Below are 26343 nucleotides of genomic sequence, written 5' to 3'. Positions count from 1 at the left end.
ATCTCTCTCCATATGATTTCCATATTTTTGGATCCGTCGAGAAAGACACTGGTACCCGTCGTTTTGCTTCGGACGAAGAGGTGCTCACTTGGGTAGGATCGTGCTTCCGTAGTCAACCGCAAAATCGTTCCGTGATCGTCTTGTCTCACAGTGGGATAAATTTATTAACAGTTCCGGTAATTGCTTTTAAAATGATAAACAGTTTACTTATTTTTCCGTGTGTCTCGTCTTCATTTAAACTGCCACTTACATGAATTGTATACTTTGGTTATGTGAAGATGTGACTGTGTTCACATGAGGATGGTCTGTGAAGATGTAAACGACTTTTTGAGAAAATAAGGAAAAGTCTGATGATCTTCGTGAGTATTATATGTGTTCTGCGAAATACAGATCGAAAATTGCATTAATTTTATAAACACATTCCTTTAACTTTTCAGATTTCAATTTCTCCGTTTCGAATCTTAAATATTAGTGTAGTTGTATATTTTGTTTCCCGCTTTTTCCCTCAAATAAGACGAAAACATTTACTGTAAGATATTGTTTCCTTGGTTTGGCTCAGTCGTAAGCTAGTTGGCCACTTCACTTTTCATGAAATTATCTAAACGTAATTCGTCAACACAATGAAACCAATTCACGTTAAATCGAAATTTCCTTAAAAACGAATATAATCTACCACATGTACAGTTCGTGCAGTGTGACATTTTTTACCTTATTTGCATTAATTTATACAAACAAGTGCTTCAGTGTACGTGCTACCTTCCTAGTTTACGGTCAATGTTGTAGGTCCAAAGCAGCCGCCTCATGTAGCCAAATTCTGAATCTCACTTTTGCTCAATGCAATTAATTAGTTTGTCAGATCGACGGAAGTTGATTGAAAATGCTTCATAAGAGAATGGGAGTAGCTTTAACCGCTACCTTGTGATTAACTTTAAAATGCTTCAGCTGGAAATCTTGTTAGAAACAAGTATAAAGTCTACGTATTCTCCAAGTCTCAATTAGCCTATTCTTTCCTCCACGGTCCAATTTAAGATATAATTGTTCACTACTGCCTAAAAGTGGGGCTGGGCTCTAAATCAAGAAATAAGTTTCATGACGCAAGTACCTAACATTGTGGAGAAATATTGGTAATTAAATCTGTTTAATGTTCACTAGAGAATTAAGACTTTGGAATAATGTAAAAGGGAATTTTGTGTTTGGCACAATAAGAATTGTCTAAAATTATACATATTTTATGTTGCTTACTGCCTTTCATACAAGCGAAGTCCCCGCAGGGAACATGTATTTATTCATTTATTCATGACTCTCTTCTGTTCCAGAATTTGGAAGTGACGATTTCAACAGATTCATACATCTTCTCGGAGACCAGGTTCGCCTCCGTGGATGGGACAAATATCGTGGTGGCCTGGATGTTAAAGGTGTGTTTTAAAATTAACATTACTTTGTAGAATAATTCAAACAGCTGTGATTTTCAAGAAAATTAGTAATAAACGTTTGGTTGTCGCCGGCTGCGGTGGCCGAGCAGTTCTATGCACTTCAGTCCGGAACCGCGCGACTGCTACGGTCGCAGGTTCGAGTCCTGCTTGTATGTATTCTGCCTGGATGTATGTGATGTCCTTAGGTTGGTTAGGTTTAAGTAGTTCTAAGTTCTAGGGGACTGATGACCTCAGATGTTAATTCCCATAGTGCTCAGAGCCATTTGAACCATTTTTTTTTAGTTGTCACTGGTTCAAATGGTACAATCTATAATTACTTTCAAGCTGCATTTATGCCGGTAAGGCAGCTTAGATCTTTCACTTGACTGCTGCACTTGTTCATCTAAGAGGACAACACTACTGGCTCTGAAAAGTGACCCAATAAATCAAGCAAACAACTAGAGAATAGACTTCAGAAAAATCCGCAGTAATTCTCGTAGACATTAGTAGGAGTTTGGTCATCAGAGTAAAGGAATTGTATAACTTTCTAATTCTGTATTTAGAATGTGTTCTAGATAAAACAGAAATTATCACGTACCAATGAGATTAGGCTGAGTCTAATAACCGTTGTATATTATACCAATGAGTTTATACACACTCTACACCAGACATAGCTAGATAATCATCGGGATCCAAACAAACCATAATTAGTAGAAACTGAGAGAAATAGCAGTCCTTTAGCGGCCTGAATATATTTTCTAGTGAAAGATCTACCACTGTGTGATGAAGTGGATTTAGTTATACAACTATATTCACAAAACATGATGGACGTGCAGCTGCTCGAATTGAAGTATACCGATGGGGCCGATGCTGAACGAGAAAAGAAGCAAGCGAACGTCGACAAAGAACTTCCTGTTACGTATAGCCACTGCAAAACTTCTTGAGAACCTGTACATAAAAGTTCAGTCGTGAAATTAAATCAAACACGAGATTGCTAATTTTCACACGAGCGAATATACATATTTCCTTATGAACATACATGTGTGTGCAAAAATGCCAAACGTAAGTAGTAAAATATTATGGATCCCAACAGTGACAATACAAAACCCAAAAGTAAAGATAAACGCTGTCACGGAAATTGATTATCGACCTTTCTATAAATAACTCTATACTGTGACGAAACCACCCTTCCTGTCAATAAATTCTGTGTCCGTTCGTTATCTCTGACTTACAAACTTAATACTACATGAAAATTTGCATGGAAGAGTTACTCTAAGTTTGCTACTCTGCCATTTGATAAAATTACTGGTGATTATTGCAGTTTTAAGTCACAGTTCATTGTCGTATCACCCACAACGCCCGTATCAGTCAAACAACAAATGATAGCGTTTCAATTGCAACACTGTCTGCATTTAACACTGATATCTTTTCAGTAAGCATTCTACATTATTAAACAAGTTCTTCCGAACGTTTCACTTAGAGAGCCTTACAGCACACAATCGCCATTATGACAATTCATATTTTAGATTTTACGACGTCGATGGACGAGAGAGTTACGTGTACGGTCACTTCACCCTATTTTATTTTTTTTATCTCATTTTGTTCGTTTTCGGTCGTTGTATCTGCTCTGGGCGGACGTCGAAAGACACCCATTTCAGTTCGTTGTTGATCCTTTAACTCAGCTTTTTATTACAGAGGGCAGCTAGCCCTCTGACCGAACACGCTGAGCTACCGTGCCGGCTACCTATCGGCACTGTTGATATCCTGTTACATAAAACAGTTTCTGAAATCCTATAGACGTTACATGTTGCTTTTATACGAAAGAGCTGCGCATTTCCACATACATCTAGCCGCGGCAAGCATTCTGTTGCAAATATCACAATTGCGCTGAAGGAAAACACGCTCAAAGTTTAAACATTGCCAACTTTATAACGCTGCTGAATATAACAGACATGAAGAAATTAATACCAATTTGCTGTTCAGCTCAATAAAGTAATAAAATTAATTTTAAATTAAGATTTTTGAAAGCTGAAAGATAATTATTGCACCGTGGTAAATACTGCAACGAGGCACAAGATTTTTAAATTTTGTAAAATGATTTTATTGTACCATTACTAGTTTGGGGCCTGAGACCATCGTCAGATGATAGCGTTGAATTCTATGCAAGTTTTACATTTGCGTCCTAAAATACGGGGTGTTCGAAGTCTCTCCGCAGTGCCGTATGATTGTTAGCCGCGCGTGCCGTATGCCGCAGTGAATATACCGAAACGAAACTCAGTGAAATACAAGTTATTAACTCACTGAATATTCATTTTTACTTATAAATTTTCACATTAAATGTTGAAAGTGTCCCCCTGTTGTTGAATACACAATTCAATTCGTCTAATCATGTTTCCAAACACAAGCCGTAACATTTCTTCTGTAACAGAAGCAGTGAAAGTGTATATTGTAGTTTTCAATTCATCGATGGATTTTGGATGGTTTTTATAGATAGTTGCTTTCGCTGCAGCCCAGAAGAAAAAGTCAGGTGGTGTTACGTCAGGAGATCGTGGAGGCCAAAGTCCCTATGAAATTATGCGATCATCAAAAACATCAGCAAGCCGTGACATTGAAACGCGAGCTGTATGCGCGGTTGCACCATCTCGTTGAAAATAACCGTTCAGTATTTCACTTAACACAAGTTCTCCTATGAATGGGTACAGAAAATCACTGCAGTATCGTTGTGCGTTTATTGTTTCGTTGAAAAATATGGGACCAACAATCCGACGTCTAGAAATTGCAATCCAACTCCTATTTTCACAGAATGAAGTGGTTCCTCGTGAATACACAATGGATTTGCAGTACTCCAGATACGAGAATTTTGCGAATTCGTGTATCCGGATAAATGAAACCACGCCTCATCAGTAATAAATGTTTCATTAAGAATATCCCTTCCATTTTGTTGAACGAAATTTTTGGACCATTGATAATAATGCAGTCTCTTGCCACGATCAGTATTTTTCAGTTCTTGCACGACTGTCACTTTGTATGGGAAAAGTTCTAATTTTTTCCTTACAGCTGTGTGGGCCGTTCCGACACTAACATCGATTTCCTGGCCGAGTTTTCTTACTGACTTGTTCGGACTCGTGGACATTTTATCGGAAATATGGAGTAGTTTATCCTCAGACAAAACGCTAGGACGACCACTTCTCGGTGCATCTGTCACTGGACCCGTACTTCGAAATTTGTTAATCAAATGTCGCACAGTATCGCGATGCGGGAGTGCTCTCTCCGGGCAAACTGAATTAGATGTTTGACGAACTGAAAGCGTGTATTTACCGCCAACTTTGAACACTTCTTCGACTAAAAACTCACGTTCTTCAATGGTAAGCGTTTTAACAGTGACAAAAACGAAACAAACGAACAAAGGAACTAAACTTAAATGTTCACGTCAACACGAAACGACACACACCAGCGATACTACTGACGCTGGCTGAGATAAACGAAACAGTGGAACATTGGGAGAGTCCACTTGAAGGGAAGTAACCCAGGCAGGCGAACAATCATACGGCACGCGCGGCTAGCAATCATTCGGTACGGCGGAGAGACTTTTTGAACACGCCGTATAACAAAGTTTTCATGATTACGTAATTTTACACTTACATATGCTGTATACATTGTGCTTACTTCACGAAAAGCCCTCCTTTACATATTACAAGACAGAGATTTGATTTTCTTTTACTATCCATGCTGACCATTGAACAGAACTAAACACAAGATGGCGGACACACTTGTTTACATCGGCCGCTGATTTGATCTGCCGAAGAAAGTGATACGTATACCGATGTTTACCGATATGGCATCAAACACGTAATTTTATGCAGTTATACATTTAACTATTTAGATTTGAAGATTCTGGTAATGGCCAATGGCAAATTTTCTTTCTGCCAGTTAATTGTTATCACTATCATTTCAACTTATGGGAACTGCATGAAATATTCGAGGTGTTTCCGTACTGGGCTAAGTGAGCAGCGAATGTTGACTCACTAAGGTTTTTAGCCTGAGATCATCCATGTGTTCACGGTACTGTACGTTGAAACTCCTGCCAGCTTGCCCAGTGTAAAATTTGGGGCACACAGAGCAATTTAGTTTATAAATACCAGACCTAAATAAGTCAACTTTCACTACTCACTTAGCTCAACACGAAGATATAAGCATCAAAGAAAACTCAGAGGTATTACATTTTACAAAACAGGAGTACAAATGAACTCGTTAGAGGAATTAGAAATAAACAACCACATTTCACAATAAGCCTGACTGCAGTCTTAGTGATCAACTGGAACTAAAAAAGAAGGTACCTCCAAAATTTCATGCAGTTCTCATAAGCTGAAATGATAAAAATAACGTGCGGTTCTAGGCGCTACAGTCTGGAATCGCGTGACCGCTACGGTCACAGGTTCGAATCCTGCCTCTGGCATGGATGTGTGTGATGTCCTTAGGTTAGTTAGGTTTAAGTAGTTCTAAGTTGTAGGGGACTGATGACCGTAGAAGTTAAGTCCCATAGTGTTCAGAGCCATTTGAACCTTTTTTTATATAAAAATAACAATTAACTGACAGAGAGAAAATTCGTCATTGGCCGTTACTAGCATCTTCAAACCTAAATAGTTAGCGTGTCATATCTGTACACATAACACGTTCTTTGTCACATCAAATCAGCAGCCGATGTAAACAAATGTATCCGCCATCTTGTATTCAGTTCTGTTCAATGATGAGCATGGATCGTATAAGAAAATCAAAACTCTGTCTCGTAATCCGTAAAGGAGAGCTTTTCATGAAGTAAGCGTAATGTATAGAGCTTATATGAGTATAAAATTACGCAGACAAAAAAACTTTGTTATATTTTAGGACGTATATGTAAAACCATTTATTAAAGTATGACCACAAAAACTTTATTGTATTTTCGAACACAAATGTAAAACTTGCAATGAAGTCAATGCTAGCATCTGACGATGGACGCAGGCCTGAAACTCGTGATGGTACAATGAAAACATTAAAAAAAAAAAAAACTTGGGGCTGGTTGCAGTATTTCCTGCAGTGTAACTGCCACAGCTGCGGTGTTCTCTAACCAAAATAGATAAAATAAGATAATTATTGTATTCACAAGTCGTAAACAACTGAGGTGCGTGTTCGGAATATATTCAATCACGTATGTCATAACATACATGCCGACTTGAGAGCTCTTAACCTGATATGTTACAACATCGTCAATATTTTTCTCTGAATTCAATACGGTTATACTGCTTTCAGTGACGTATAATGTGGCAGAGGAAAACTAACATACTTATCAAAGTATTTATAAATCCACGAGCAATTTAAATAGAGATGCCTACCTAATACCGTGAACCAGCCGGATAGCCGCGCGTGTTTGCACGCCTCTCTCCGAATTCGGGGAAGCGCCACAGCCCCTAAAGGCCGGTTCCCACTACAGCGCAGCAGGGCGGCGTGCGGCAACGGCAGGGGCAAGCGTTTTCCGCTTTGACGCAGCGGCTCGCGGAATTGGCGTTCCTATCCGGCAGCGGCAGACGCTAGCGGTAGCCAATGACGGACAGCCACTGAGGTACGGGGCGGGACCCACTGAAACGCCCGGCGCATTTGATTAACTATATCTTACACCTACATGAAGGAAAGACGAAGTTTGGTGAAGACATACCAATTTTTCATTTTCTGTACAATGTTCTCTTTCACATATTCCATTATTCATGTTTTCTCATTTCACCATAAACAAATTTCATGACTACCGTTCGTGATTGTTCACTGTCTCCTAACACATTGAAACAATGTACGATAAAAGAGATTATTCAGATAGTTAAGCGAGACAAAAACTTAAAATTCCTTAAGAATCATGAAAGAATAATATATATTTGGAACAGAGTTTTCGAAACCAGATTTTAAATTGTAAGACATTTCCCGATGCAGACGCAAACCGACAATAATTTATTGGTTACGAGCTGCAGTTTACAACTAAAGAGGCAGTAAACGGTAGCAAATTAAAGAGATGGAACTTGAATAAGTCAAGAGCCACAGTTTTTCGATAATCTTAAAGTTACCGTAATGCAACGACTGACTGAAACAGAGGAAGGAATCCGCTAGAATACGAATGGATATCTTTGAGAGAAGAAGTGGTGAATGCAGCACAGTAAGTGAACCGGAAAAAGGTACAGTAAAAATCGTTAGATAAAACATGATATATTAAATTTAATTGACAAAAGGGAAAAATATAAAAATGCAACAAATAAAGTAGGCCATGGGAAATAGAAATGTCTAAATATGACGTTGACAGAAAGACCAAAATCGCAAAGCGATTTTGCACTTCGAAAACATAGGAGAATGAAAATGAGAAAGAAGAAAGAAAACTTTGCTCAAAGGAGAAGCAACTGTCAAGAACTCATTTGGCAAGCCAGAACTAAGTGAATAAGAGAAGGCTATAAAGTGGAAAGAATATGTAGAGAGGAGAGGGAGAGGGGCTATACAAACTATCATAAGCACAATGTTAGATTCCTGTGAAATGTCTGAACATGCAAGGCAATACTTATCCTACCACTTAGCTAAGTAGACAGGCTGAAGAACTGCAAAACTGTATTTATACCATTTGCATGTTTAGAGAAAGGTTTTGACAGTCTTAATTAAAACATTCTTTGAAGCTCTGGAGGTGTCATCGATAAAACACAGGGACACAAGATTTCAGCATATAATTCTTTAGGTTAACAACATGCACATCAACAAATCAAACAGGAAGGAACATGAGATGAACACACTGTAGTTTGGACTGTAAATAAGAGTTTTCGGTAAAATGTCTACAGCTATTGACAGAAGAAAAAAGAGCGAACATGAAAATGTGCTTATGTTCCATAAGCTAAGTTTTAGTTCAACCTCCAGCATGTGACCAGGTGAGGGGAAACGCAGATGTCCGCCAAAAACTCGATTAACTGTAAGTAACCAGTTATTCACGTAAAAAAAGATGTGAACTGTTTTATAGTCTGCAAGTATCACATATCAAAACAAAACTGAATCATTCTAGATTCCACCGAAGATGCCTTAAAGTAAAAGGCGAAACGCGTCTTAAACAAATAAAGTACACTGGATCAAGACAAAAACGTTTGTTACTTACCAAAAGAAATAAACAGTTGCTTTAGATACTTAGCAAATTACATCTTATGAAATACCAGCAAATTAGTTTCGGTTAAACTTCTCATTCCACATGTCATTAAACGCCATTTAAAAAAATTCATCTATCAATTCTTTTTAACTGTAGTTACTTTCGTATCTCGGTAGATAAATAGATTTAGGATATTTATCATGAGCCGAAATACATGACTTTTTACAAGTTCTCGTTTGCAAAAAAAACACGTTTCGATTTTTTTAACCGTTTACGAAATTTGCGGTTGAAACAACCACATGGTTTACGACGAGCAGGACGAAGTATCGGTCGCATCGATAGCGACCCGCGCGCGGTCACCGCACAGCCCATCCGCCGACATATCTCGTGAACGGTGATAGCTATCGGTCTGCACTCAGCTTTAAAAACAATTTCGATATGTTGACTAAATTTCATACGCAATAATGTATTACCTAAAATGAAAGTCCACGCAATTCGTTTTTACCTCTGCACACTCATTAAAATTTCGTGTAATGGTTTACGTAAATGCGATACAGCAAGTAACCACGACGAATAACGAAAAGGAATTCGGTCCTTTATCGAGAGAAGATATCAGGCTGTAACATGCACAAGAATCACATTTTTCTACCGAATAGTTTCCTTGAAATCGGATGATAAGTATTTCATAGCTGCCGCCCCGTCCGCGCCAGAGGTTCGGCGAAAGTTCGTGTGGCCCGGGGGTTTCGTACCTGACGTCAGGCTCAGCGAGTTCTGTGATTGGCGGCGCGGACCTGGAGCGCGGCACGCGGCAGCGGCAGCGACAGCGGTTCAACATGTGGAAACAGCGACGCAAACACTGCTGTGCCGCGCCGCTGACGGCGTTTCCATGGAAACCACACCACTACCGCGCGTTTTGACGCGCGGCAGCCCTAGTGCGAACCGGCCTTAGGCATCGCGATAAGGAGTGCACCCGGCCACCCTCCACCTGTAACCTTGCCAAATCTAATAATTAACATGCCGATAAGGGTAAAGCCCATGAAAAAGAAGAAAGAAGATCCACTTAGTACCATTTCTCTCAGATGATGTTGGCAGTGTGGTCACCACGACACACCATAATCGTTGGGGACCCATGCATGACCGCTCAACGACCACAAACTTCTTATGGAAAATAGTCGTACATTTAACGAAGGTGTACACATCTCGCTCAATCGTACCCCAAATGAGTTCAACATGACTAAGGCCATGTGGCCTTGGAAGCTACACAAGAAACCCTATTTTCGTGTAGTAAAACTGAAAACACTCTGATAAAGTTCGAGAGAAATAGTTTGTGCAATTTCTTTTTGAAGATACTGATATCGTGCAGATTGTCATGCATGAAAGGAGGACACACATGAATGAGCACTTTGTTCGAATACTGTTGTGGGCTGGCAGGAGAGCTAACCCGTATAAATAGAGGAAGCCGAAAGGCATGCATTTAAGCACACGCAGGCTGGCGTGATGTCTGGAACAGGACAAGGAATTTAGACTTCAGAAAAAAACGTACGTAGCTGCTGGAATACTTAACTTTAATCCATAAATGGTGAACATCACTCTTGACGGTACATGTTTTACAGCATCGATAGTAACGGGTAATGGCGCCTTGCTAGGTCGTAGCAAATGTCGTAGCTGAAGGCTATGCTAACTATCGTCTCGGCAAATGAGCGTATTTTGTCAGTAAACCATCGCTAGCAAAGTCGGCTGTACAACTGGGGTGAGTGCTAGGAAGTCTCTCTAGACCTGCCGTGTTGCGACGCTCGGTCTGCAATCACTGATAGTGGCGACACGCGGGTCCGTTGTATACTAACGGACCGCGGCCGATTTAAAGGCTACCAGCTAGCAAGTGTGGTGTCTGGCGGTGACGCCACATTCCTCCCACGCAAATCGGCGGACGGTTGTGGCATAAGGCTTCCGCCCGCCGTGGGGAAGACCCCATGTTGACGTATGCGACGAGGTGGGGAGCCTAACAACAGGCGAGGCTGTGCCACCCGCACCCTGCCATTCGGACCGAGGGGAGCTAGGAAACGCCTGAAAACCTCCTCCAGGGTGCACGCCAACATGCGGTGTATGCGCCCGTAGAGAGACAGGTGGGGCCGAAGGGTCGACCTCCATCGGGCCGGGCCACCCGACGGGCGAAGACGACATATGGTCCGGAGCGGGCAAGAGTTCCATGGCAGAGGACAACTGGTCACGGAAAGCGATCGGCGGCGCGTGACCCACGGAGGCGCCCGGCGGTTGCAGCGACGCGTCCATTGCGGGCGTCGCCGGCGGGAGAACAGGCGGCGGCGGCGGCGGTGGCGGCGGCGCGTCGCCATGGGGCAAAATGGAAGGCAGCGTCGGTAACACTTGGCGCTGAGGCGAGCCAGTAGATGGGTCCCCAGGGCGCTGACCGGACGGCACCGTCGCTGAAAGCAGACGGGGAGCGGCAGATCCCGTGCGACGAAAGAGGCGCAGCTGATTGAGATGCCGACGCACCTCACCAGAGGCCCCCCAAAACCAGATACATAGCGCGGCCGAGGCAGCGAAGAATGCGCCCTGCGAGCCAACGCCGTGAACCTCGATAGTGACGATAGTAGACAACGTCGCCTGGGGCAAAAGCAGGTGTCTGCCGATGCACAGGAACCTGATGTGGCGGATGTAGCAAAGACATCAAGGTTCGATGAGGGCGACCGTGGAGCAACTCAGCCGGCGAGCGACCATCTCGGGGCTGAGAGCGATACGAGGACAAAAAGATCAACAACGCGTCCTCCCGAGAATGAGACTTTCAACTTCAACATTTGTGACTTAAAAGTCCTGACCAATCGTTCAGCGGCACCGTTTGACTGTGGCGAAAACGGCGCGGACGTCAGATGTTGAATACCATTGGCTTTGCCGAATGACTGAAATTCTGCGGACACGAATTGTGGGCCATTGTCGGAAACAATAGTCTGTGGAAGACCTTCAATGCAAAAGATCGCGGATAACGCTTGGATGGTCGCAGATGACGTCGTGGAAGACATCCGGACAACAAAAGGAAAATTACTGAATGAATCTACCACAACCAACCATCGAGCATTCCAGAATGGACCAGCAAAATCGGTGTGTAAGCGTTGCCAAGGGGAAGTGGCTTTTGGCCATGCAAAGAATTTCCGCAGTGGTGCTGATTGTTGTTCAGCACACACCATGCAAGAAGAGCACATATTCGTAATCGCGGCATCGATTCCGAACCAAGTACAGTGCTGACGAGCAAATTGTTTCGTTCTCACTACACCCCAATGTCCTTGGTGGAGAAGCTGTAAGACAGAGGACTGTAACGAACGTGGGACCACGACCCTGGACTGATCATTATCAGAACGCAACGGCAAAACACCACGTCGTACAAAAAGTCTCTCCTTGTGAGCAAAAAATTGGGAACCAACGGATACCCGATCCGTGACTTTGACAAGGGCCATTGCGTAGCAACAAAACGCAGAACGGTAGCAAGGACAGGGTCGGCAGCTGTGGCTGTAGCTACCCGACGAAAATCAATCGGAAACGATTCGACCACGTCATCGGTTTACGAATCAGTGAACATGCAAGCAAGTTCGGAGGAATCGAATGCTCTATCCTCAGCAACAGTAAACGGGACAACGCATCGGCGTTTCAGTGCTTAGCAGTGGACCGATACCAGATATCGTAGCGGTACTGCGAGAGGAAAAGAGACCAACGAATGAATTTCTGCGCTGTACATGGAGGTACAGGCTTGGTCGGATGAAAAAGCGATGTCAAAGGTTTGTGGTCTGTGATGATGGTAAAGTGACGACCATACAAGATATCATGAAACTCTGTAACACCAAAGACGAGAGCCAATGCTTCTTTCTCGATCTGTGAATAATTTCTTTGTGCAGACGAGAGCAATTTGGACGCAAAGGCAATAGGGCGATCGTGCGATCAATCTTTGTGCGCAAGCACAGCACCGATCTCGAAATCCGATGCATCCACCATCAACAAAAGGGGCTTCTGGGGACACGCGGGTCCGACGTATACTAACGGACCGCGGCCGATTTAAAGGCTACCACCTAGCAAGTGTGGTGTCTGGCGGTGACACCGCAAATACCGTTCGCTGGTGAGAGAAGATGTCAAACATATTAAGGGACCGCCATACCATCACATGTAAACATCCCTCACATGAAAATATCTCCAGTACCTGCTCGAGCAGCGTCCTGTTGGCGAATGTCATTTGCAGTAATGGAAATCAGTATAAAGGCAGGGTGCCTACGAAAGTAAAAGTAAAATTTCTAAAGCATACTTGCAACGAATTTATTATGAAAGTAGTAGATCCATATAAGACAAAACAGTCATCGCGGAATTACGTTGTTTCCTTCACAAAATGAGTAACAAAATGATGCATTTGCATTTCCTTGCTGGAAATTTGTTTAAAGGCACAGACTGTCCTGTTTTGTTATTGCATTGTTAGTACTTTGTTCATCCTCCGTTCTTTCCCACTACCTCAAAAATTCTCTGTGGCATTGATTTTGTTAAGGTTTGTGGTGCTTGTGGTGAAATTGTGGCTCACTCTTCTCGTATTGCTCTTTTCAGCTCAAATACGACCTCAAATTGCCCTCGGTTTCAACAAACACGCCTCGCAAATATTTCACAAAGATATTCCACTGAGTTCAAAATGGTTCAAATGGCTCTGAGCACTATGGGACTTAACATCTGAGGTCATCAGTCCCCTTGAACTTAGAACTACTTAAACCTAACTAACCTAAGGACATCACACACATCAATGCCTGAGGCAGGATTCGAACCTGCGACTGTAGCGGTCACATGGTTCCAGACTGAAGCACCTAGAACCGCACGGCCACACCGGCCGGCCCACTGAGTTCAAATCCGGGCTAAGTGCAGTCCAGTCATTGACATCTTTATGTCCAAATCACTTTTTAATTGTAGTAGAAACATGCACAGATGCATTATCTTGTTGAAACTTTAGACTTTCGTCCTCTAGGTTATCATAAATTTTGACCAGTTCTGTCTCTAGGAACTCAGGGTACATGTTAGAGTTCTTTTTAGTGTTCAGCCAAGGAATGCGTAATTTACCTTTAGCGCAGAAGGTTAACCATATCATAACACTTCCACCACCGAAATTTCTGCTCATTCTTACCTGCTGCTCTATACTCGGATAATGCCAATAACATTGAAATCCATTTGACCCATCTAAATTAAAGTTCTTCTCATCACTGAAGATCACTTTATCCCATTCTGAGGCCGGCCGGGGTGGCCGAGTGGTTCTAGGCGCTACAGTCTGGAACCGCACGACCACTACGGTCGCAGGTTCGAATCCTGCCTCCGGCATGGATGTCTGTGATGCCCTTAGGTTAGTTAGGTTTAAGTAGTTCTAAGTTCTAGGGGACTGATGACCTCAGAAGTTAAGTACCATAGTGCTCAGAGCCATTTGAACCATTTATCCCATTCTGAAGTCCATGATGTATGCTTTCCAGGAAACTCCAGTCTATCCTGTTTATGTATGGGTGATAGAGCAGGTTTCTGCAGTCATTTCTTGAATTCAAGAGGTTTGTCATTTGACACTATTTGTCTTAGACGTTTCGCAGTTACTGGTAACTATAAGTTAGCCACAGGTTGAGAAGACTGACGGTCTGTGGCCCTTTCTTTGTGCAAAAGTAACCGTTGCGATGCTTCAGATAATTTTCCACTTTGCGAATATTTTACGTTCTGTCCACATTGTGCTCCCAATCAAACGAAATTATCAGTCACTGTACTTAAACGAAACAACTTCTTGGCGTTTTGACGATTAGAGAGACCCATGTCTTTGTACACACTGATTTTTACTTTTTTATTACTTGAACACTCTTTTCACGCGCTGCATTGCCACTACCGTGGTTTATGTACTGAGCACGCACTGGCACTAATAGTGCCCGTTTCCTATGTGCAGTTAAGGCATGTAGCACACATTAACACCGCAAGAGCCGACTGCCTTTAACCGAGTTGCACCCTCTACCACCTAAATCGTTGATGTCTTGTTATATACTGTGCTACTGACATCAAATGCGATACCATTTGACTGCATTTGTCGGTATACTGAATCTCATGCGGTTGCATGTACACTGTACACAACTATTCCAATACACACTGTTAATTTTCCTGCAAATGTCCGTGCCTTTATACTGATTTCCACTGCTGTATGTGCGTTTTGACATACTCCTTTACCGCCTATGGCGTGAACCAACATTTAGAACAACTCATTATTCTAGACGACCTTTTCCCATAATTAGAATAATCAATAAAGGTGTTCCAGGGCGCATGTTGTCAGTGTTCCGAGAAGTTCAATGAGCAAAAATACGTGTGTGGGCTAGTGATTTCTTATACTTAAGTAGGTACTTCTGAATGGGCTGGCTGCTCAGTAGTTGTTATCTAATACTGGGCTGTCGAGTGATATGCTGAATTGTAGCTAGTGCATCCTCTGTTACAATCAGCGATATTCCGCTGCAAGCCCTGACATTAACACATGATTCCCCATAGGAAACGATCCGGATGGTGGCTGTGTCCCTTGTATAGAAGGCCACCACGGTTCACGCTTGACAGGTGGAAGATAATTGACTTGACATCGGAGATGTGCCACGTGTCGGGCACCCAATATCTAGTCGAGATGGAACTCGCTGAAATCGCGCGTCTTGTCCACGTGACCCCCCGCCCCCATGTCATGTTGGCTACATAGAGAACAGCTGTCAACCATATTGTCACGTTACACGCCGAACTGTTCCACCCGTCGAGGTGACAAGCGCTCTCTCTCTCTCTCTCTCTCTCTCTCTCTCTCTCTCTCTTTCTCTCCCCTCCCTCATCTCTCTTCATCCCAGTAACTATAACCAAAATTTCCGTTGTGGCTTCATGATTTACTCTGCTTTTCTACTTTTACAGGAGACATGACTGGCAAGTACTCAATCTACACAATGTATGAAGGTCACGAAATAATGTTCCACATTTCAACAATGTTGCCATACTCTAAGGAAAACAGACAACAGGTACGTACGCTGCTTTTCTTTTATTCGGTGTCCCATGAATATTTGTAGTCTGTACATTGAATTCATAACTGTATAATGTAAAATTACACACTACTAGCTAAGTACCTTGTGTTGCCCAAGTATGTATTTACTCTAATCTTCTATTAGTCCATCTCCTCTTTCCCCCTCTCTCCATCCGTCTCCTTCTTCATCCCCACTCTGTCAATCTCCTCCACCCCGTCTCTCTGTTCACCTTCTCCACCCCCACTCTCTGTCTATCTCCTCCTGCCCCTTTCTCTGTTCAACTCCTCCTCCACCTCTGTCAATCTGCTCCTCCTCTCTCTGTCCATCCTCTCTTCCCCCTTTTCTTCGTCCATCTCCTCCCCCTCCCCCTCCCCCGCACTCTCTCAATCTCTCCTCCTCTCACCTTTCTCTGTCCATTTCATTTTCGCCCTCTGTCTCTTCATCTCTTCGTCCCTCGTCTCTCTGCCTCTCTCTTCCTCCCCCTGTCTCACTCCATCTTCTCCTCTTTCATTTCTCTGTCCATCTCTTCCTCTCCCCTGTCTCTGCTCATGTCCCCCTCCCCTCGCTATATCTATCTCCTGCTGTGCCAATCTCCTCATTCCTCTCGTTGTCCGTCCATCTCCTCCAACCCCTTCTCTCTGCACGTTATCACGCTCACCCCAGTATTTATTTCCAAATTGTAACTAATATGTGTACCAAATTTGGTTGAAATCGTTGCAGGGTTTACGATAAGCTGATTACCCGTGGCTTTTCCCACGTGCGCACATGTCAAATATATTTCACATAAATTTAATGTATTTCACATATATTTGTACATACATTTCACCTGTATCTCTAACGAATTTCGCCGTGCAGTTTCATATTCACACAGCTCAATGTTTATGACGCCATATCTCCAAACTATGTGCTGTGCAATAATACAATTTTGCAGGTACATCCAGAGGTATATGTAGCTGCTGTCTACAAATTCTGTCGTGAACAGAGGTTGTAGTAAGGAAATAATAAATTAAAACGTCATGCGTCATGCAGCATTTCTACTGCATGAACAGCGAAAAAGCAGTAAGCAATAAATGTTTTTCCTTTCATCACTTAGTTGGGGTCATAATTAAGAAAACGTTCCATAAAGATTTGAAATGTTGTGTAAAATTTGTTGTATGTCTCAAAATGCTCTCATTCTCAATTTCTGCATTGCTAAAGTGCAGGGATTTGCACTTTTACACCGTCAGTTGCACCCCTTTGATAGGTAGGTCGACCTTAACCCCACAGCTGTGATTTCCAGACCGTAAGTAACATGTGTGACAAGTTTCGACAAGTGGTTCAGGAGAAGATGTGGAACATAGTCAAATACATATATAAGTACACTATATGACCAAAAGTATCTGGACACCTGGCTGAAAACGACTTAAAAGTCCGTGGCGCCCTCCATCGGTGATGCTGGAATTCATTATGGTGTTGGCCCACCCTTAGCCTTCATAACAGCTTCCATTCTCGCAGGCAAACATTCAATCAGGTGCTGGAAGGATTCTTGGAGAATGGCAACCCATTCTTCACTGAGTGCTGCACTGAGGAGATGTATCAATGTCGTTCGGTGAGGCCTAGCACGCAGTCTGCGTTCCAAACCATCATAAAGGTGTTCTATAGGATTCAACTCAGGACTTTGTGCACGCCAGCCAATTACAGGGATGTTATTGTCGTGTAACCACTCCGATGCAGGTCGTGCATTATGAACAGGTGCTCCATTGTACTGAAAGATGCAATTGCCATCCCCTAACTGCTCTTCAACAGTGGGAAGCAAGAATGTGCTTAAAACCTCAATGTAGGCCTGTGCTGTGATAGTGCCACGCAAAACAAGGATGCAAGCTCCCTTCATGGAAAACACGACCACACCATAACAACCGCCTCCGAATTTTACTATTGGCACTATACACGCTGGCAGATGACGTTCACCGAGCATTCGCCGTACCCACACCGCGGCATCGGATCGCCACCTTGTGCACCGTGATTCGTCACGCCACACAACGTTTATACACTGTTCAGTCGTCCAATGTTTACTCTCCTTACACTAAGGGAGGCGTCGTTTTGCATATACCGACGTGATGTGTGGCTTATGAGCAGCCGCTCGACCGTGAAATCCAAGTTTTCTCACCTCCCGCCTAACTGTCATAGTAAATGCAGTGGATCCTGATGCAGTTTCGAATTCCTGTTTAATGGTCTGGATAGATGTCTTGTCTGTCTATTACACATAACGACTCTCTTCAACAATCTGCGATCTCTTGTCAGTCAACAGACGAGGTCGGCCTGTACGCTTTTGTTGCGCTACGTGCCCCTTCATGTTTTTACTTCATTGTCACATCGGAAACAGTTGATCTAGGGATGTTTAGGAGTGAGGAAATCTCGCGTACAGACGTATGACACAAGTGGCACCCAATCACCTGACACGTTCGAAGTCCGTGAGAGCCGAGGAGCGCCCCATTCTGCTCTCTCACGATGTCTAATGACTACTGAGATCGCTGATATGGAGTACCTGGCAGCAGGTGGCAGGACAATGCACCAAATACGAAAAACATATGTTTTTGAGGGTGTCCGGATACTTTTGATCACATAGTCTACATCCATTTTATGACATGTATGGGTTCTCCTCGTGCTGAGGGGGCCGAACCACACAATAACCCTGAAAGAGTGGTTCGGTGTGGGGTGGCGGAGGGTTGAAGTGGACTGCGGTAGTCGTCGTGGGGTTGTGGACCACTGCGGCTGCGGCTGGGGCGGAGCCTCCCGTCGTTTCTAGGCCCCGGTTAACATACAATACAATACAATCTCAACACACAGACAGTTCATAGAGACACGTGCCAGATGTGGACGATGATTGTCTTGTTGAGAAACCACACCACGATAACGTGGCAAGAGAGGTAACACATAAGGACCCAGGATGCCCGTAACATACCGTTGTGCAGGCAGAGTTCCCTCAGCCACTACCAGCCCTGTCCCGTACCCGACAAAATACCACATAACGACGCCAGGACTAACACCGCATTGACGCTCTAAAACATTGGAAGACGGTCGCCGCCGTACTCGCCGGGGTCGTGCACAGCCGCGATTGGTCGCAGAGCATCGTGCGATGTTATGAACCGACTCTCCATGCTTCCCGGCCACGGCACCACTCCAAAAGTAGACGCTGGTGTTGTGGTACTAACGGCAGCCTACGCATAGAACGGTAGTTCCCTAGTCCGGCTGCTCCTAACCTCCGACCAGTGACGCGGGATGACACAGAATATTGCGGGGAGTCCATGTTCTCGGATGGCAGGCGCAGATTTGAACGGGATTACGATGTTCTCGGTGCAAACATGGTGATCCTCTCTTCTGGTGGTCGGACGTGGTCAGTCGGAACCTTGGTGATTGGTGTGCCTACTTGATGTTCCCGCGCTGTCCAACATCGGGCCATTATCACATCCGAATGCCCTCAGACCTGAATATTGCAGCATTCGAACAACCGGCCAAATGCAGAGTTACGACGCCCCTTTCAGACTCTGTCAGGTGCTCGCAACACTGTCCCACACGAGTATTTGACATCCCCGTTTTCTTCACAGCGATCACTCAACATATAGCGCTTTTCACATCCCTAAAACGCTATCCCGGAACCAGGTACCAATTTCATGGTAGCGGCAACGAAAATTCAATTTTCAATATCTCACATAGTTACTTACCGAATTTAAAAATTTAAAATGCTGTTTAATATACTCATTAAGAGGTATAATTTTATGTTGAAAGTCGTAACGTTCAAGTGTAACGTTCTTTTTATTTGGAAAACTTCACGATTACGTAGAATGAATGTCTAAATTATGAAATGGGTATTAAACTCGAATTATCGTGTTGCTTGTTCTAAGTGCAAGTGGTGTGCTTACTCTGTGTTATTGTTAGCAAAACTTTACACGAATTGTTTGGGTAATGCAACTCCCAATACCAATAAAGAAATACAGTCACTGCAAAATACATTCAGCCCCTTAAGCACTGAATGCTAAGGCCCTGTTGAAAACTAATAACTTTGGTCCCTGTGCACATAACAAATAAATTAAACTGTCTTACCTCTAGATCAGCAACGGAGTAACGCGATATATTCTGGTCTCTCATAAAAAAATATAAATATACTAGCTACAGGCTCAGCAGTGCGCAGTGCTGGCCATAATACTTGAAATGCACATGAAATTCATTTGGCTGCTAAATGAGAACATTTAAGAAAATCCAACATCTTTAAAATATATATGACCTGGACAGGGAGGCGGTACTCATTATGGTGAATTACTAATATTGGGATTTTTTCTACATCTACATCTACATGGTTACTCTGCAATTCACACTTAAGTGCCTGGCAGACGGTTCATCGAACCATTTTCATACTACGTCTCTACCATTCCACTCTCGAGTGGCACGTGAGAAAAAGGAACACCTAAATCTTTCCGTCCGAGCTCTGATTTCTCTTATTTTATTATGATGATCATTTCTCCCTACGTAGGTGGGTGTCAACAAAATAGTTTCGCATTCGGAAGAGAAATTTGGTGATTGAACTTTCGTAAATAGATCTCGCCGCAAAGAAAACCGCCTCTGTTTCAGTGACTGCCACCCCAACTCGCGTATTATATCAGTGACACTCTCAGCCCTATTGCGCGATAACACGAAACAAGCTGGCCTTCTTTGCACTTTTTCGATGTCCTCCGTCAATCCTACCTGGTAAGAATCCCACACCGTGCAGCAATATTCCAGCAGAGGACGGACAAGTGCAATGTATTGGTGGTGGTGGTGGTGGTTAGCGTTTAACGTCCCGTCGACAACGAGGTCATTAGAGACGGAGCGCAAGCTCGGGTTAGGGAAGGATTGGGAAGGAAATCGGCCGTGCCCTTTCAAAGGAACCATCCCGGCATTTGCCTGAAACGATTTAGGGAAATCACGGAAAACCTAAATCAGGATGGCCGGAGACGGGCTTGAACCGTCGTCCTCCCGATGTATTGGTTCAAATGGCTCTGAGCATTATGGGACTTAACATCTATGGTCATCAGTCCCCTAGAACTTAGAACTACTTAAACCTAACTAACCTAAGGACATCACACAACATCCAGTCCAAGTGCAATGTAGGCTGCCTCTTTAGTGGGTTTGAAGCATCTTCTAAGTGTTCTGCCAACAAAGCGCAGTCTTTGTTTCGCCATCCCCACAATATTATCTATGAGGTCTTTCCAATTTAAGTCGCTCGTAATTGTAACTCTAGATATTTAGTCGAATTGACAGCCCTTGGGTTTGTGCGATTTATCGTATACCCAAAATTTATCGGATTTCTTTGTTTAGCAAAATTATATTGCAAGTTAAGTTTGGCTTTTCAAAAAACATCTGACAGTTGAAGTTACATTACTCACAATTTATTCACAAACAATGAGATATAAACAGCAAGTATTATCTAACTTCATTAGTCCAACATAAATGCAAATCATCAAATTAAACAAAGCTCTGTTAACAAATCTTAGAAACATTACAAAGCGAAATATCTAACTTGCGTTTTTATAAAAACGGTTTACGTACATTCTGGGGTTATTCAACAATTACAAATTATCAGCCAATTCATCTATACTAATGCGCTGGCAAAAACAGAAACCATAATTATTTAACATCTTTACCTTGCTTACATGAAGACTTCTGCTTCTAAGTTCAAAATATTGACATACATAAGTTAATCTAACACTTGGTGGCTTCACACAGCACACCACAAAAACTGCCTAAGCGATCGTCTTTCCCTCAGACAACTGTGCGCCGAGAGCTCTTTTACTCCAACACTAGCAATATCTCTGGGTCTGCGATATAAAGCCTGTCAAAACCAAACATCGTTTATAAAATCATATTCGGGTGCCACATACAAATATGCCCCAGTATACTCCTTTCAAAGTTTAACACAATAAGAGAAGTACTACAGTTAGAAATTGTGTGTTTGTCTCGAGGCAGCGTAACTGATTGCGGGCAAATAGTTGAGAATGAGACCACTTAGTGACGTCCGATGAATTTGACACGTAATTTAACATTTCCACGAAACCTTTCATAGCTAGCACTGCACAGAAAATGGTAACAGGAAAAAAGTTTAACGCTTATTACATTTTCGCTGATCGTGCAGTCACCTTCAGGCATGACGTTTTAACTTATTACTGCTTTACTAGTAACTCTACATGCAACACAGTTTGCGGACAATTCCACGTATGTTACTGAATTTATCTGCAAAATTATATCATTGTGCGACACATAGTTGAGGGGGATATGACGTCATTGTCATTTAGATACGTGGTAAACTACCTTTTGCTTAAAAGGGCGCGTAGTAAAACTTTAACTTCAGTCATGACGTTGTAATTTATTACTTCTTTACTGCTAGTTCTATTCGAAACACACTTTTCACGCAACATCTATTTATCTTACTGAATGTACCCGCAAATTTATATCATTGCGCAATACTTAGCTCGGCAGAGATGACTTTATATTTATTTAGATGTTTGGAAAACTAGCTTTTGCTTAAAATGGGGCACAGTAAAACTTCAACATCGAACATGACGTTTTAATGAATTATTTATTTACCAACATCTCAGTTCGCAACCCACCTTGCATACAGTATCTACATATATCAGTTAATGTTTCTGCAAAATTATATCATAGCTCAGGAGATATGACGCCGTAAACACTGCGATAGTGAAAAACTAGCTTTTGCTTCAAATGGAGCTCAAATTACCCAGTACGTATTCGTCAACTGTTTCATAATGAGAGCACTTAACGACTCCGAAAAAACTTTAAGCATAATTCCAAACCTTTCCTAAACTGCTAGAGGCAAATATTTAACACATTAACTCATTTGTAATCAGACGTTTGAAGATGTATACATGGGAGTCCGATTCAAAAGAATGGATGTTTACTGGTATAACCTACCAGGCTTGGTAACAACACTAAACGCGAATAACACTAATTCACGCTGGTGGCTGTCCTACTTGTCACGGAGAATTGCAAATCTAATCATTTATGTACCTGCCAATACGTGAACAAACTTACATTTAAGTACGACCGTGTCTTCTGGTTGCTTCCCTTTTCTTTGTCAGACAGTATATTTTACTCTTGTGTTGAGAGATCAGAAGCAATCACAGTAACGGGTGTCCGGGAAGTAAGAACGAATTTGCATTTAGCGCCATTTTGTTATATGACGGTTGGCAGCCGTGGTTTTTTCATGTTTGGTATATGTGACCCTTCCCATTAGCAACTTGATAACTTTTGTGTGGTGAGCATTGTGGTTTATTTTCGTCATTGAGCAGATGACAACTGAGCAACGTATCCAAGTGATAAAAAGTTATTACAAAAACAGTGAACGTCCCATGGCAACCGTTCGTGAACTGCGTGTGATACTCGGACGCAATGCCGCTCCAATCGAATCATCAGTTCGGAAGTTTGAGACCACGGGCTCTGTTTCAAACGTTAAGAAAATAGGAAGGCCTTGTTCCGTTCGGACAGAAGAAAATATTGCTGTCGTGCGTGACTGTGTGACCGTAAGCCTCAGAAAATCGGTTCGGCGACGAGTTCAGCTACTGAATTATCACCAAGTTCACTGCATGAAATTCTTGCAAAAGATCTGAAAATGCATCCGTACAAGATTCAACGTACACAAGAGATGAATACTGCATATCGTGGAAAGAGACACCGATTTGCCCATTGGGTCGTGGCTCGACAAGCGGAGAACGATAACTACACAAAAAGAATAATTTCCTCAGATGAGGAGCACTTCCACCTCAGTACGTACGTCAATACGCAGAACTGCAGAACTAGGGGGAACGATAAACCGCGAGTGACTGTGGAAGATGAGACGCATCCGCAGCGCACGACTGTGTGGTGTGGGTTCTGGGCAGGAGGAGTGATCGGCCCATACTTTTTTCGAAAATGATGAGGGGGATGCCGCCACTGTGAACGGCGACCGTTACCGAAACGGACTGATTTTTCCCTCTTATTGATGAAAATGACAATTTTTTGTTTAGACAACATGGTGCGAATGTCGCACGTTCCGTGAAACGATTGTTCTGCTGAATGAAAAGTTTCCTCAAGAAATTATCTCTTAGCTGAGCAACCAGGAATTGTCTGTCAGATAATGCGATTTTACGCCTTGTGACTTTTTTGTGGGGACTTGTGAAATCAAAAGTGTACGTGAAAAAACCCAAACAGTACACCAACTGAAGGGTGTAATTAAAAGGGTTGTTAACGGCATACCACCAGACGTTTGTGAACGCATCATCGAGAACTTCACTGAACGCATTGCTCGTTGCCGAGCGGCCTTGGGTGGGCGTATGAAGAATATAATTTTTCATACATAATTAGGAGAAGTTACTTAATGTGTCTGGAAAAACACATTAAATTTTCAATAAATATTGTATGTTCTACAGCACTTTAATATTCCTCCCTACTTCCCGGACACCCTCTATTTCATTTATTAATTAGTCGGTCACTGGTACTGGCCAGATTAGAGCCTCCAGGCCTGTCTTTCATCGGAGCACACACTTCATATTTTACAACGTAAACTTAAATCCATTCGTGTAGTAGTGCAACGAACCATCCTTCAGTAGTGGTCGCATACGTGTTAACCCTGCTGTAGCGACCCAGTCTGGCAGCCATCGTTGAGCGGAGTATCGGAGAGCTTCAAGGGCGATAGTTAAGGATACCATTGCAATTATCATGCAATCTCGACTCTCACTTCCTGAGAACAACACGAACAACTATAATTATCTCAGGTAGCTTTCAGAGTCGGACATAATACACCTCCTTCAGTTGAAACTGTACACATCACATTTCAGCAACAGAATGCCGATCCACATGTAGGTAGGAACTTGCAAGCTTTATTCGCAGAACGACGAGTACCTCTGTTTCCCTGACCTCCACGCTTGTCTGACGTGTCGCGCATCAGACATATCAGGATACAGTTGGTCGCCTCCTGTTCTTTACAGCCCACAAGAAGGCACTGCTGAGGATTCGCTTGCAAATGATTAGGAAGGAAAGTTAGGGTTCAATTTCACGTCCATGACGAAGACCGAAACCATTAGGAATGGAGAACAAGCTCGAAATGGACAAGAATAGGAAAGGAAATTGGCCGTGTCCAACGAAACTATAACAGGTGTGGGATAAACATCGTGAACTATTATCTGGATGACCGTGCAGAGATTTGGGCTTCGCCTCTCCCGAATGTGAGTCCACAGTCTCAAACAGCTTTAAGGCAAACTACCCATAAACATATCCTCACCCAAATCTTTTCTGTGATTTAAAGATGAATTCAGAATCATATATACTTTTCACAAATGATAATGTATTATAACTGTAGTGGCTGAACAAGAATTATGACAGTAAATGATTGTTTATTTATTTACGCGTCTAGTTCCGTAGGACCAGATTGAGGAGGAAATCTCCAAGGTCATGGAACGTGATGAAAAGGAGAAAGAGAATAATGATAGGAGCTTTCAGAGGTCTTCATAAATACGTAACAAATTATGAGAGACTGCAGAGGGACTCTTTCAGATGTAAAAACTAAGCTGCGATCATTTCTACTCTCAGAACAATATTATAGGTATTTCATTTCAGTTTTAATTACGCAACAGGTTATGATTTCATCTCGCACCTACTATACAGTGAGTCGACCGCAGTTTCTATACATGTCCTCCGGATGGGGACTTGCCGACAGCGATCAATGTCAAGCACTGAGATGACTACATCGCTAAATAGAGAGTGTTTTGGCTCTGCCGCGCGGACTGCAGACTAGCCATTGTTTGCTAGTTGTTTACCCGGATCTCGAGTTTGTATAGCGAGTCACCTTGAGCCGCGGGCTTTCCATTCTGCTGCAAAAGTTAGAGCCGAAACTAATGTCGTGCCCTGCAACAACCGCTTTATCACCGCACTGATTCCATCCCTGTACCCGTGTTCAGCTTTTTGTCAAGCCCGTGAAGGAGACCACAAAACATGAGATCTAGCATTCCTCCTAACACTTTTAGCGTTACTACACCGGAGGGAGTCACTGAAATTCTATGTACGGGTGCTGTGACTAAGGAAATCAGAATACTAACCTACGCACTGCGTCGATTGAATGGCACCAGGTAGTTATAATTAAAATGTAGCTACTTACAGAGGTCCCATGTGGTCTGTGATTGTCGTATTGCAGCGAAACTTGGAAGATATTCTAATGCGTTAATGCGGAATCGATTTACTCTAGAAAAATATTGTTCTAATGTTGGCCATCAGCTGCAAATCTGGCGCTGTGAATGAGAGAAAGACGTATAGAAATGTTTCCATATGTAATGGATTAGAAAAGGGTCATGGGCAGAAAGGGTCAGACAAGTGGAATCGGCATAATTTTGATTTTATTATTAACCGCCGCTTAGACGATTTGTTCAATATGAGAACCGGAGACGTCGACGAAATGTTTGATCCGTAAAACGACGTGATCAACAGTTGCTCGCAGCAGTTCCGGTGGAATCTGAGTTGCGTGTCCCTGTGCACTTGCCTTCAGATCAGATAGAGACAAAACGTGTCCCTGATAAACGGGTTCTTTTAGATTTCCCTACAGCCAAAAGTCACATGGATTGAGATCAAGTGATCTAGCAGGCCATCTGGAAAACATAGAAAGAAGGATCCTTTATTGTATGATTATATGATAGCGGAACAAACACTGGTAGCAGTTACTTCTGTAAAATATCTGGGAGTATGCGTGCGGAACGATTTGAAG

The 26343-nt window shown here is 42.9% G+C and overlaps 1 protein-coding gene and 1 non-coding gene across 2 annotated transcripts in view; both read left to right on the top strand.

The window, feature by feature from the left end:
• Nucleotides 1–26343, top strand: part of LOC124722723 (GTPase-activating Rap/Ran-GAP domain-like protein 3) — a 346637-nt gene that overhangs the window by 157995 nt on the left and 162299 nt on the right. The window contains exons 9-10 of the mRNA XM_047247864.1: nt 1317–1415; nt 15478–15581. Coding sequence (XP_047103820.1) covers nt 1317–1415; nt 15478–15581 — 203 coding nt within the window. The remainder of the gene's footprint in view (nt 1–1316; nt 1416–15477; nt 15582–26343) is intronic.
• On the top strand, nt 13813–13896 carry Trnas-gga. The gene is given in 2 exon segments: nt 13813–13852; nt 13862–13896. It is a non-coding gene; the product is annotated as a tRNA-Ser (tRNA).

This window comes from Schistocerca piceifrons, chromosome X, assembly GCF_021461385.2.
Source record: "Schistocerca piceifrons isolate TAMUIC-IGC-003096 chromosome X, iqSchPice1.1, whole genome shotgun sequence".
In the NCBI taxonomy this organism is placed as follows: domain Eukaryota; kingdom Metazoa; phylum Arthropoda; class Insecta; order Orthoptera; family Acrididae; genus Schistocerca; species Schistocerca piceifrons.
The sequence above is the reverse complement of the archived record's forward strand: the minus strand, read 5'-3'. Positions and strand labels throughout refer to the sequence as shown.